The sequence below is a fragment of the Haemaphysalis longicornis genome, unplaced genomic scaffold, assembly GCF_048455015.1.
Source record: "Haemaphysalis longicornis isolate Haplotype H1 unplaced genomic scaffold, Haemaphysalis longicornis Haplotype H1 scaffold_1, whole genome shotgun sequence".
In the NCBI taxonomy this organism is placed as follows: Eukaryota; Metazoa; Arthropoda; class Arachnida; order Ixodida; family Ixodidae; genus Haemaphysalis; species Haemaphysalis longicornis.
The window spans coordinates 95,189,732-95,202,051 of NW_027526203.1; the positions used below are offsets into that span (position 1 = coordinate 95,189,732).

A 12,320-nucleotide genomic window follows, 5' to 3' on the forward strand; every position below is an offset into this window, starting at 1 on the left:
TTCTAGTCGTGGTCCCAAGGAAGTTGCGGAAACGGTTCATGCGGTACTTTCATGACTCAGCGCTGGCAGGACATTGCGGCGGCAGTAAGACTTACGACAAGTTATGCGTGTCGCGACCTGGCCAGGCATGAGGAAAGACGTAATGAGCTATTCGCGCGCTTGCCCTCTTTGTCAGGTAGCGAAGCCGCGCGCTGGGAAACCTGTGGGTTTTATGAAGCCGGTGGAAAGCAGCTACCCGTGGCAGATTGTGGCGTGTGACGTAATGGGACCCCTCCCAAGATCCGCGCGAGGGAACCAGTTCATTCTGGTTATAACGGACCACTTTTCTAACTGGGTGGAGTTGTTTCCCCTTAGAAAGCGAGCGTCGGAGCGGATCGTAGAGAAGCTGTTGGAGACATTCACTCGTTTCGGCTTCCCCTGCGACCTGATCACTGACAATGCTTCGTATTTCACAAGCAATGTCTTTTCAGACTGTTGTAGAGCGTTGCACATTCGGCACAGGAAAACGAGTCCTCATCATGCTCAGAGCAACATCACTGAGAGGGTGAACAGGAACCTGAAGTGCATGCTGGTTGCGACAACCAAGGAGCATCAGGACTGGGACGTGCGTTTGCCTGAGCTGGCTTTCGCGACTAGGACTACCGTAAATAGGTCAACGGGTTTGACACCAGGTTACCTAAACTTCGGTAGAGAGATCGCTTTTCCAATGGAAAATGCACTGCTGTACGCGGCGGCGGGTAACGCCCCTTCTCTGTCGCAGTACGCGGCTAGGCTCCGGGAACGCCTTTTGGCAGCGCAACGCACGGCCCGGGAGAATCTCGACGTGGCGCACATGGAGCAAGCCGAGCAGTATAACAAAGGCCGTCGTCACCTTGTGTACAACATCGGTGACCTAGTGCTAAGGAGAACGCACCCACTCAGCAATGCTGCGCGCGGTTTCACTGCAGCGCTCGCACACAAATGGCAAGGGCCATACCGAATTACGGCGCAGACAACTCTGCTCACGTATGAGATGCAGTCGCTTGAAAGCGACGAGCTAGTGGGTCCTGTGCACGTGAGCGATCTCAAGGCCTATCATGTTCGCACTGGCGATGACGAACAGGTGGTAGCGGAACCAGAAGGTGGGAGTCCCGCTTCTAATGACAGAACGGCCGGCGATAGGGTTCGCACCGATCGTTACGACCTGAGGGTGCGGTTGTATCTACCCCCCACTGGTCCGGGTGTCAGCTCGCTCCGACACTACGCAGAAATCTCTCCGTCGAGAAACAAGAACGGTCGACCACGGCGCCACGTAGCATCTCAACACCACCGAAGGTGCCGCCCAGACGCACAGAAGACGCGCAGAACGACCATAATTTACGGCCACGGCCGCGCTGAGAATCCGAAGTCCTTCAGAGCACGAACGCGCCCCTGACTCTCGTGTGTTATGCCCGAGGACAGGAGGCGACGCCAGACTCAGCGCGACTGTTTATGTTCGTTCTCTCTCTCTCTCTCTTACGTCTGCGTGCGGTTCGCCCAGAGAGTCGCCCCACGCCTGTGCACCGCGTCAGACGTTTTCTCCCCGTGCTGCACTGTCCTGATCGACTGTAACCTCAGTTTTTCTCTATTATTAAACCTTTTAAATTCTCAAACCCTAGTTTCTTCCATTCGAGCTTCATTCGAGCCACGACCTAGCTCACACGGGTCTCACGTGTTTCTACCACGGAGCAACCCGCAGCGCAACACAGTCACCGCTTCCAGTTTCATCGAGCCACCTGTGTGGTGGTGCGAAGCGTGGTTTTGTGCTTGGCCGTTACGATGCCAGCCTGGGCCTGCGGACAGCGGGCCCTCCTGGTGCGACCCGGGAGCTGTTGCCCCGGTCCGGGGGTCCTGGTGCCCTTCGGAGATGTGAGGCGGCTGCGGTTCGCCTCCTGGTCCACGGCGGAGTCGTGTTCATGGGTTGGAGGCCTGCTGAGCTCATCACGGAGCTGTAACCCTGGCGTGGAGGCGCCGGTGGGCGCAGTGCCTACAGCTCGCTCTGGTGCTTTGAGCCTCTGCAAGCGCCCGTCAACCGGGTTTGCCCCGGGCTCTTCGCGGCGTCTCCGGTTCCGGCGCCGAGCAGCGGAGATCCGGGACCGGGGCATATCGAGGGAAACCTGGCTGTTCCGGAAATGCTGCGCCGGGCCGCCGAGAAGGTGCTTCGGCGGACGCCTACGTGGGGGCAATGGCGACAGGGCAGCATGCTGCCTGACTTTGGCGGGGGCCGTCCCACCCACAGCCGCACAGGGCGGCCCCAGACGCCGACCAGCGGTTCTACCTGCACTAGGACCCCGAGGACAATCTTCCTTGATGGGCCCGTACCTTGTGTTTGAGGGGGGGAGAGGTGTGGGAAGCGTGGCACTGTAGGGACTCGGAGCCCCTCGCCGTGAGCTACCTTCCCTTGCCCTCCTCGCCTACCGTGCGGCCACCGGGCCGCAAGACTTGGAGACGCCGGCGCCGGAGAGATGGCGCTAGTGGACGTGTGGGAGCGGGCGGTGGAGTGAGAGAAGCGCGGGGCTGGGGAGACTGGGACTCGGGACGCTGGGAGTTTTGGTGGTGTGTGCGTGTGTATGCCCGGACGAGGATGTAAGTAAAGAGCTCTTTCACGCAACCGCAGTGTGCCTCATTCCTTGGCATGGCGTAGAGAGCAGGCCCACAGTATGTATGTATGTATGTATGTATGTATGTATGTATGTATGTATGTATGTATGTATGTATGTATGTATTGTTCATTAGGTAAATAGGAAGTTCCACCAGAAGGCGTAAATTGTCTCGCCTAGGGGCGGACACCGGAACGCCTGCTTCGGTAGAGGTTGGATGGGCAGGAAAGAGTAAATAGGAATATGGGGACAGCGTAGATGCTAAAATTGGGGCATATATACAACACTTAGCCAAGATTAACAAGGAACATATTCCCGCGAACCATGCGGCAATAGGTTTAATGTGTTTAGTCATGTTTATGTTTATGTTTACTATGTTTAGGTTCCTTTAGTATGTCTTAGGCAATATGTTTAGTTAGTTTATGTTTTCTTTTTGCCGGACGGCTGCACCGGGCTGTGTTATCTGTGTTATCCTTGTGCCAAGTAAAGCCCGTGTTCCATTCTTCATTTTCATGCCGCACGTGTTATCTCATTTGACAGGGAGAACGTTTCGAACTAACGTCAACAGTCTAGAATAACCTTCTTTGATCCACAGAGTTCTGGATGAAATCGACGGTTCGAGAAACACTCGCGCCCAAAGATAAATTTCCGCTGAGCAGATGCCGCCGCATTCATTTAACCGACAGTCGCCTGCGCACGTCACTTTGTTGACTGCTGCTTCGCCACCTGTGTATTCTTTGAGTTGTTAGGAGAGCACAAGTTTGCTCCAATAAACTTGTTTTTTTTTACCTTCAAGGCAACTGCGTCGTCTTTGTCATCGTGACAATATATGAAACACAGGTGAAACGGGGAGTTAAACAATTCTGCAGGATACGAATACATATAAACAGGCATATGAATAGAATAGACAAGAGTGTTATATTTACTAACCTCCAGTAGCGGGCAAGAAGTTTTCCCAGAAAATCGACTACGGGCGTTGTCCGTACCGGCTTCTTGCATTGGTTGAACGTGAGCAGAAAGCCGCTGGAACAAAAGGGTAAGACAGGTTTCTTGAGGGAAACAGTAGAAGGGAAAAAGAAACAATTTTTCATCGGCTTTTTGCTTACAGCCTAAGCTTAGACAAAAAGTTCCTCGCGGCACTGAGGTCGGCCTACGTGCTCTGAAGGCAAAAGGTTGGTGATACTTTTGTGAACTACTTCTTTACCGCAACATCGTATTTGCGTCTCTTTCCTTGCTTTTATTCTTCTGACGCCGCAAATTACGTCAGCAAGCAGGCTGGAGCATGCCACAGCTTTTCTGGAATGATCGTTCTGCGCTCCGGTGTTCACCTATACTAATCACTGGCCATTACGTTCTCGTGTCAAGCGTCCGGCACTGTTCTACAACTTTTACGTTTACAATTCCTTTTTTTTGTGTGTGAAGCAGATACATTATTTTCTCAATGTTCCCGAATTCTGTGCAATACGGCAAGTGGCATGTGACAGAAACGAACAACAACGAGACACCTGTCGGGAACCGCGGGGTAGCAGCGCAGCGCAAGAGAGAAAGCACCATCGTGGCAGGCTTTCGGAATCGAACTGCCCGTGCCGTGCTGGCGCACCCAGCACGCACCGCTCGTTTCTTTATTCTCGTCATTCATAGCCGGCGCCAAGGCGCCGGCTAAGAGCGCCAACCAGAGGGTGCTACAGGGCCCCCCGCCCAGACGGAATGTCGAACGTGACGCGACGGCGAGGCAGGCGGGCGTTGGTTTTGGAGGGGAGCAGTGGAGTGTTTAGGCCTGCGATGTCTGCGCGGAGTTCTTTGGGTGGCGTCTCGAGGTAGGCCGGTTTGAGGCGGTCCAACGAGACGACTTCTTCGCGGCCATTCAAGAGGATGGTGGCGGACTTCTGGGTCTTGTTAAGGACACGGTACGGCCCATCGTAGGAGGGGGTAAGAGGCGCCTTTACAGCGTCCCGCCTGAGGAAAACGTGTGTCGAAGACGCCAGGTCGGGATGCACAAAGATGCAGTGGTCAGAAGACCGAGGTGGGACCGGTCGCAGGTGCTGCATGCAGTCCTGCAGGCATTGGAGGTACTCAAGCGGCTGGGGCGAGGAGGCCGTAGGGACGAACAAATCGCCAGGAAGCCGCAGGGGTGCGCCGTAGACAAGTTCAGCAGTTGAACAGCCGAGGTCGCGACGAAGGACGGCACGCAGGCCAAGAAGCACTACAGGAAGGTGCACAGCGTGCAGTGAGAGCACTTTTTAGCTGGCGATGGAGCCGCTCAACATGCCGTTGGCAAAGGGATTGTATGCCGTGGTGCGGCAGTGCTTAGTGCCAAGCAAGCGGCTGAGGGAAGTGAACAGAGTACAGCCGCTAAAACACTTGTCTATAACAGCGATTTCAACTTCAACCAGCTACATCCGAAAACTGCCGAAACATACTTGTTCCAAACATGTCGGAGGCAAAAGCGAAGGGCTAAGATTTCAGAATTTCGCAGTAGTTTAATTCAAATCCCGCTCCGGCGGTGCAGGATAGGGCTGAGAGTACGAACGCTGTGTTATAGACAAGCCTTTTACCGGCTGTACATTCAAACTGCCTGCCTCGATCCGTGGTAACAATGCCGGGGCAGCCGAAACGGCAAACCCATGTCGAAACGAAGGCTTTTGAGACCGTTTCTGCCGTGATGTCCGGAATTGGTACGGCTTCGGGCCAACGGGTGAAGCGGTCAATCATTGTGAGAATGTACCGGCAGTCACGGGAGGGAGGAAATGGTCCGACCAAATCAAGATGCACGTGGTCAAAGCCACAGCTAGGTGGCAAAAAAGGCTGCGTTGGCATGTTCGTCTGGCGGGTCACCTTGGCTGTCTGACAAGCGAGGCACGAACGCGCTCACTGGCGGACATCGGTGTTGGTGCTCGGCCAGACGTACCACTGTGTAATGAGGCGCTGCGTGGCTCGGACGCTGGGGTGGCAGATGTCGTTGAGCGAGTGAAACACAGCACGACGAAAGGCAGCCGAAACGAAGGGTCAAGGCGCCGCCGCTGACATGGCACACCACAGTGAGCCAGGCGCGAACGGATGAGGTACAAGTTGTAGACGAAGGGAACCCGGGTAGTCCCGCAGTGCTTGCAGTTCAGGGCCTTCCAGCTGCGCCTGAGCTAGGCGTTCCCAGTCCACAGCAGACGCAGCACTGCCGATGGAGGTAATGAGTGAAAGCGCGTCAGCAGCCTCGTTGTCGGTACCTTTGATGTGCCGAATGTCCGTCCTGAATTCCGAAATATAGTCGAGCTGACGGAGTTCCCGTGCGACGTACTTGGAGGAGTTTGTACGGAAAACGTACGCCAGAGGCTAATGGTCCATAAGAACGTGAAAGGACTGGCCCTCCAAAAAGTGCCGGAAGCGCTGGATGGTGGCGTAAATGGCGAGCAGCTCACGACCAAAAAATTACACCAACTTCCCGCGGGGAACCCTGATGAGGATGCGAAGCATCGTGGCGGTTCCGTGTGGTTCCATTGTGTTGCCGTTATGTTGAGTGATCTGGTTTTTACTAGCGCCAGAGGGAACTCCGCGTCCGGGTCCCCACCGGTGGCAAAGGCACGCAAGTGCTGTTGTGTTACGGTGAGTAGCCGGTGGTTCTCGAGGCGCCGCAACTCGTCCATCATGTTCTTGTCGATGTTGTCTCTGTGGTAGAATCGGTAGTATCCGTCCGCTTTGGTGAGGTAAAGGTTGTTGACATTGGTGCACCGGCTGAGAGCAATGTACACGCCGTCCTCTTCGCAGCTTTGTCTTCTCGTTCTTCTTCTTCGACGGTTCCCCTACGGGAAGACGACGACGGTGGTTGAACGCGAACCTATCTCGTGATGGATTCTTTGGTTGGCCAATCCCTAGGGGGATCCTGCCACAATCAGCATCAGAGGCACTGCGGACGGGACTGGTTGAACTGCAAGGCGCGTGGCGCTTCCCGCCACAGCTTTCCCACGGGAAATTCAGCATCCCCCTCTAAAGATTTCAGTTCGTCGTTTCCGTTGACGTTCAGCTTCGCGTGCCTTCGTTGTATCTGTAGCTTCTTGACGTAGTTTGAATGAGTCCAGGACATCAGGCGCGTTCGTAGCACTTCCTCCTGTCCCAGATTTGTAGCGTAGTGGGAAGAGCACCGCGTACCTCCCGTTGCGGCCAGAGAGTCGTGAAATCGAAACCGGGCGCCGATATTTCTTTTTTTATAGTGTAGTATCGCGGAGCTGTTGGTGTAAGGAGGAGAGTTGCACATGCGCAGTGAGCGTGTGGACGGCGCCGCCATCAATGATGCAGGACAAGGCGAGCCTAAGAAATGCTCCGCATTTGAAACGCTGTAGCGCATCTCGGCAGGTTGGAGCTTCCGAGAGAAGAAACCCAGCGGGTGCCACTCGGAATCGATTCTCTGCTGGAGAACAGCGCCGATTGCAACGCTGGATGCATCCACCATGATGCGAGTGGGGACGTCGGTTCTCGGGTGGATAAGAACCACCGAATCGGCGACGGCTTGTTTAGCCGCGTTGAAAGCGGCTTGAGCTTCGGGAGACCAGGAAATCGCGGATGAGGAGCTCTTGGTTGTGCGAAGAAGCTCATTCAGTGGATGCAGAAGTTCGGCGCAGTGGGGTATAAAGCGTCGCGAGAAATTCACCAGGCCCTGGAACTCACGAAGCTGGCGGAGGCTGGTAGGTTCGGGGAAATCCTTCACGGCTTGAACGTGAGAGGGTAAAGGGCGAATTCCCTGCGCCGAGATGTGATGGCCCAGGAACTCGAGCTCGGACGTCCCGAAGACACATTTCTGGGCGTTGACAACCAGGCCAAATTGTTGAAGGCGTTCAAAGAGTTCTCGGAGGTGACGCTCGTGCTCTTGTGGAGTGTGACTCGCCACGAGGATGTCGTCAATGTACGCAAATACAGCCGGAAGGCCGCGCGTCACCTCGGCAATGAACCTTTGAAATGTTTGAGCTGCGTTGCGTAGCCCAAAGGGCATGCGCACATACTCAAACAAGCCGAAGGGCGTAGTGATGGCCGTCTTCGGGATATCGGCAGGCTCGACGGGGATTTGGTGATATGCCTTGACCAGGTCCACTTTGCTAAAGATAGTGCACCCTTGCAAGTGGCTTGTGAAATCCTGGATGTGGGGTAGGGGATAGCTGTCGTGGACAGTCTGAGCGTTGAGCGCCCGGTAATCGCCGCACGGACGCCAGTCTCCACTTTTCTTAGGAACCATATGCAGTGTAGACGCGTGGTTGCTGGACGATGGGCGGATAATACCGAGTTCCAGCATGTGCTCGAATTCGCGTTTAGCTGTCGCCAGACGCTCACCGAAGAAGCGGCGCCGCCGAGCTGTGACTGGTGGACCACGCGTGATGATGTAGTGGGTAACGCTGTGCTTGGGCGGCTGCTGCAGGGTGTCGTAACCTCAGGGAAGTCTTCGAAGATTCTTGCGTACGGTGACGAGGGAAGCAGCGTGCAGATGCCAGTTGGAGCGACAGTAGACAGTACGCCCAGGATGGAAAGGCGCGTCTTGCTGTCAATCAGGCGATGGTGAGCCGTGCTGACGTGTAGGTCAAAATGGGTCAGGAAATCGGAGCCGAGGATGGGCTGATTGACGTCGGCTACTACGAAGACCCACCGGAAGGCACGCCGCAAACCAAGGTCGAGGGTGAGGGACCGCAGACCATACGTGGCGATAGAGGTAGAGTTGGCTGCACGAAGCGTAGGCCCAGGTGACTTAGAAGTACATTCATCCTTGGTGGCTGGTAATACACTGACCTCAGCACCCGTGTCTACAAGGAAGCGCAAACCAGAAATGCGATCCATGACCAGGAAAAGGCGGCCGGGTTGTAAGGCGACGTCACATGCCGCCATCAGTGATCTCGCGTCGCGTTTCCCGACCAGCTGCATGGGGAAGTGCAGTGACGGGCGCGGTGCTGAAAGTGCGATGGTACCAGCAGATAGACGAGCTTCGAGGGCTGCTTGAGCAAGAACCTCCCGGGGAAGACGAACGACGGCTAGGACGTGGGGAGGAGCCGCATCGGCGATCAGAGGACGTCCTAAGCGCTTCAATGGAAGCGGCCAGTTGATCGATCCGAGCCTCTAAGCGGGACACGGCCGATGACTCTGCTGTCGAAGCGAGGGTACCGACTGAGGGAGAAGTCGCGTCGTGAACTCTATCGGCAAGCTCAGCGGAGCGGTCGAGGGTCAAGTCCCCTGCAGCAGCTAAAACGATGCGAATGGACTGAGGCAAGCGCTGCAGAAAGAGCTCTTTTAAAAGTGCACCGTTCGAGTCCACGTTGCTCGCGCCTACGAGCTGTCGCATGGTGTTGAGCAGCTGGGAAGGGCGGCGATCTCCAAGCTCTTCGTGGGTGAGCAGGTGCCGGAGGCGCGCGCTCTCGGACGCCGTGGTTCGGTCCAGAATACTCTGCTTGAGCCGCTGGTACAGAGCATCGTTCAAAGGTGCACCGATGACGTCTGCCACTTCATCAGCCACCTCAGGCGGCAGGTTGCAAAGCAAGTGGCGAAACCGAGTAGTCTCCGAGGTTACGCGGTGCAGATCGAAGACGGCTTCGACCTGGGCGAACCAAACGTGTGGGTTCTTGCGCATGAAGGTGGGCAGACGGAGCTGTATGACTGCGACGTCCGGTGGCCGCGAGGAAACGTCAGGCAAAAGAGGGCCCGAGGGCGCAAGGTTGCTGGGGTCGGTCATGTCTTAGTCCGGAGTCACCACTGTCGGGAACCGCGGGGCCGCAACGCAGCGCAAGAGAGAAAGTACCATCGTGGCAGGCTTTAGGAATCGAACTTCCCGTGCCGTGCTGGCGCACCCAGCACGCGCCGCTCGTTTCTTTATTCTCGTCTTTCATAGCTGGCGCCAAGGCGCCGGCTAAGAGCGCCAACCAGAGGGCGCTACACACCTTTGGCTTATCGGTACCAACGTGCAGGAATAGCATAGTGGTAGCGCATCGGACTGGTACAGTCGAGACCATCGTTCAATACCCACGGAGTGACAAATGAATTATTTACTTCTTACAGCGGCGGCAATTTCCTTCATCTGGCAACTTTAGAAACAACAAGAAGGGCGATGACGGTTTTTAGAAGAATGGGGTAGATAAGGCTTTCGCCTTAAAAAATAACCATCGGTTTGGCTGTGGCGACCGCGGCATAGATTGATAAAGCAAGCACACACACCTACTATGAAGCTTTGTCGAATACACCGCAGGGTGTGTGCTCTGTGTTTCAATGCCTTCTAGGCTTCTCAGTGTCCACAGTAAATTCAGAACACTGACAAATATTTCTTATGATTGACCATTTTCGGGCTCGTGCTGGAATTAACTAATTGGCTATTCCAGTAATTGCTTTGTGCATGCACTAGACTGCTTAGCTTATAAAGCGTTGAATAATTCCTAACAGTGGACACCCGCAGCTCTCTGGGTAGGTATTAATTTGTTAAAATAACAGCAGTAACTATCGGGTAAAGCCCGATGAGGCCTAGCGTTTCGTTTTGAGGTCTCCTGACGACTAGTACGCAAAGCACGGTGCACAGTTTTAGTTTTTGAATGAGAACCGGTTGACGACTTTATTGCTCAAGCCGTGGCGTTAGCCCCAACTACCTACATTGAGGCTTAACAGTACGTAACCTCGAAGTTGAGACTTGCGGCGGTCCAAGAAACATCATTAATCATTGTATGGCGATCTTCGAGTACCGGTTGAGGACGTTGACCGCGAATAGTTATTTCGCCGCACGCACCTTTCTCGAAGACAGTTACGAACGGCGACATTATAAGGCAGGCTTTACTGAGGAGACTGCACCAAACGGGCCTTACAAAACAGGCTTCACGAAACTGCCTTGACGAAACACTCTTCATGAATTAACCGCGAAACTCGAAACTGGCCGCGAAAGGCTAATAGTGATTCCGCACGGACTCACTGGGTCGTGCACCGAATGGGTCCTCCGTTATGAAGACGTTTATCCCCCCCCCCTCCGCACTAAACAAGACTGAGGATACCTAAGAACTTCTTATGAGTTCTTAATGCGAGACCAATAATGTCTGATTGAACACAGCGGAGCACTCCTTCGATTTTTGCATTGTGATTGATGTTTAGAGTTTTTCAGCACGCTGGGTTTTCGAGCTTGGCGATTGAATTGCTGTGGGTTAAAAGTGAGAGTTTTAAACTTAGCACGGTGGCTGTGCGGCGCAATCATATGGACAAGAGTGCCAAAAATTTAGCTGCCTCTCAGAGCGCCCTCCCTTTCTTACGACTGCGCCGGTGGGGGAGCCTCGTGCGGCGCTTAGAGGGGTCATGCAGACAAAACACAAGTTTGGTTCATTTGAAAGATTGTCTCGTTAGAATCGTACCGACCCCACTTTTAACGTAAACTTCGCTCAAATAGGCTACATAATTAGGACAAAAAAAGAGAATGACCGTGCGACGCACTAGCTCATTTCCCGCAACAGAACCTATGATGTCATATCCAACCGCTCTGCGACTGGCTGAGGCCGGCAAAAGCAAACGCAAATTAGCAGCGCTTATAAGCTTGTCGAAGGAGCTATTTGCGAGTACATTTAGGGCGCATTCTTTGTAGAGCAGTAAGAACGGTGGGGTAAGCAGTGGAAGTTACGAAAGTACATGTGAACATCAAAGTACCGATACCTACTGCGATTGGTACTGCGCACACTGTGCTGTTTTAGCTGCACAGCACTGCGGCGCTTTGGGGTTGTCTCAGACGACTCTGGCCAATTGGCGTAAGCGACGGCGTCTTACGTTGCCATATTTGTCACGCGTACACCATGCTTCACGAAACGATTCTTTTGTACCTTAATAAAAACAAGATATGTACAAATACGGTCAGAAACAAAAGCAGAAGACGACCAGCCGCAGTATGGGGGCGCCTGCGAAACCCTGCAACACTCTTTGAGCACTGCTAGCAAACCTGCGCGCCGCTAAGCTTAAACTAACAGAAATACCTGAGCCAAATAGTACACGTGCACGTAAAGCGGTGAGCGCGCAAAATGCTGGGAAACACGCGGAAAAACCAACCACGCTGTCTTCAGTCCTTCTCATTATGCACCCCTGGCATGGCCTAAACGACGTCATGAGGCCATGGCTGTCCGATCGGCTGTCACTGGTCAACTTCGCGGCTAATTTCTCACAATTCCTGTGACGATCTGCCGTTGTCGGCGCTGCGTACGAACCTCTGCTATGCCTGAACCTGTAGGCACAGTCTTGCCGTTTCTTTTGTGTTCTGAGTGTGGGCGGAGTTTGAGTGACGAGCTCAATACTTCCCTTCAGACCACCCGACAACAATCAGACCACCCGACAACAATCGTTTATTGCTTCAAAAACGCCCTACCAGCCCGAGCGCTTGCTTGCGAGAAGGCACTCATGCCTGCTTTTTTTGTGGCACCAGACCAGAAATAGACCCATCCACGTCGCGGATAAAAGGAGAAAACTCCCCGGCCTGAAGGCCGCGGAAAAAACGCCGTGAGCTGCCCCCCTCTCCGGAAGAGAGCCCGCAGCTTTCGTCGCGTTGTCTGCGGTCGAGTTGAGAGCGAACAATTATGCGCCATTTCTCATCGCACGTAGTTTTGGTTACAGTGAACGAATTTTCATAATTCCTGCGGGAGGAGATTGCTGGGACAATACACTTTACCCCAAAATACATTCCTAGTAATCGATGGTAAGTGCTGCACGGCCTATTTAAGGATGTCATGT

General features: G+C 54.2%; 1 protein-coding gene across 1 annotated transcript in view; it reads right to left on the minus strand.

Annotated features, from left to right (window-relative positions):
• Positions 1–12,320, minus strand: part of LOC144178212 (nose resistant to fluoxetine protein 6-like) — a 216,268-nt gene that overhangs the window by 76,880 nt on the left and 127,068 nt on the right. The window contains exon 8 of the mRNA XM_077705894.1: positions 3,549–3,641. Within this exon, the coding sequence (XP_077562020.1) occupies positions 3,549–3,641 (93 nt within the window). The remainder of the gene's footprint in view (positions 1–3,548; positions 3,642–12,320) is intronic.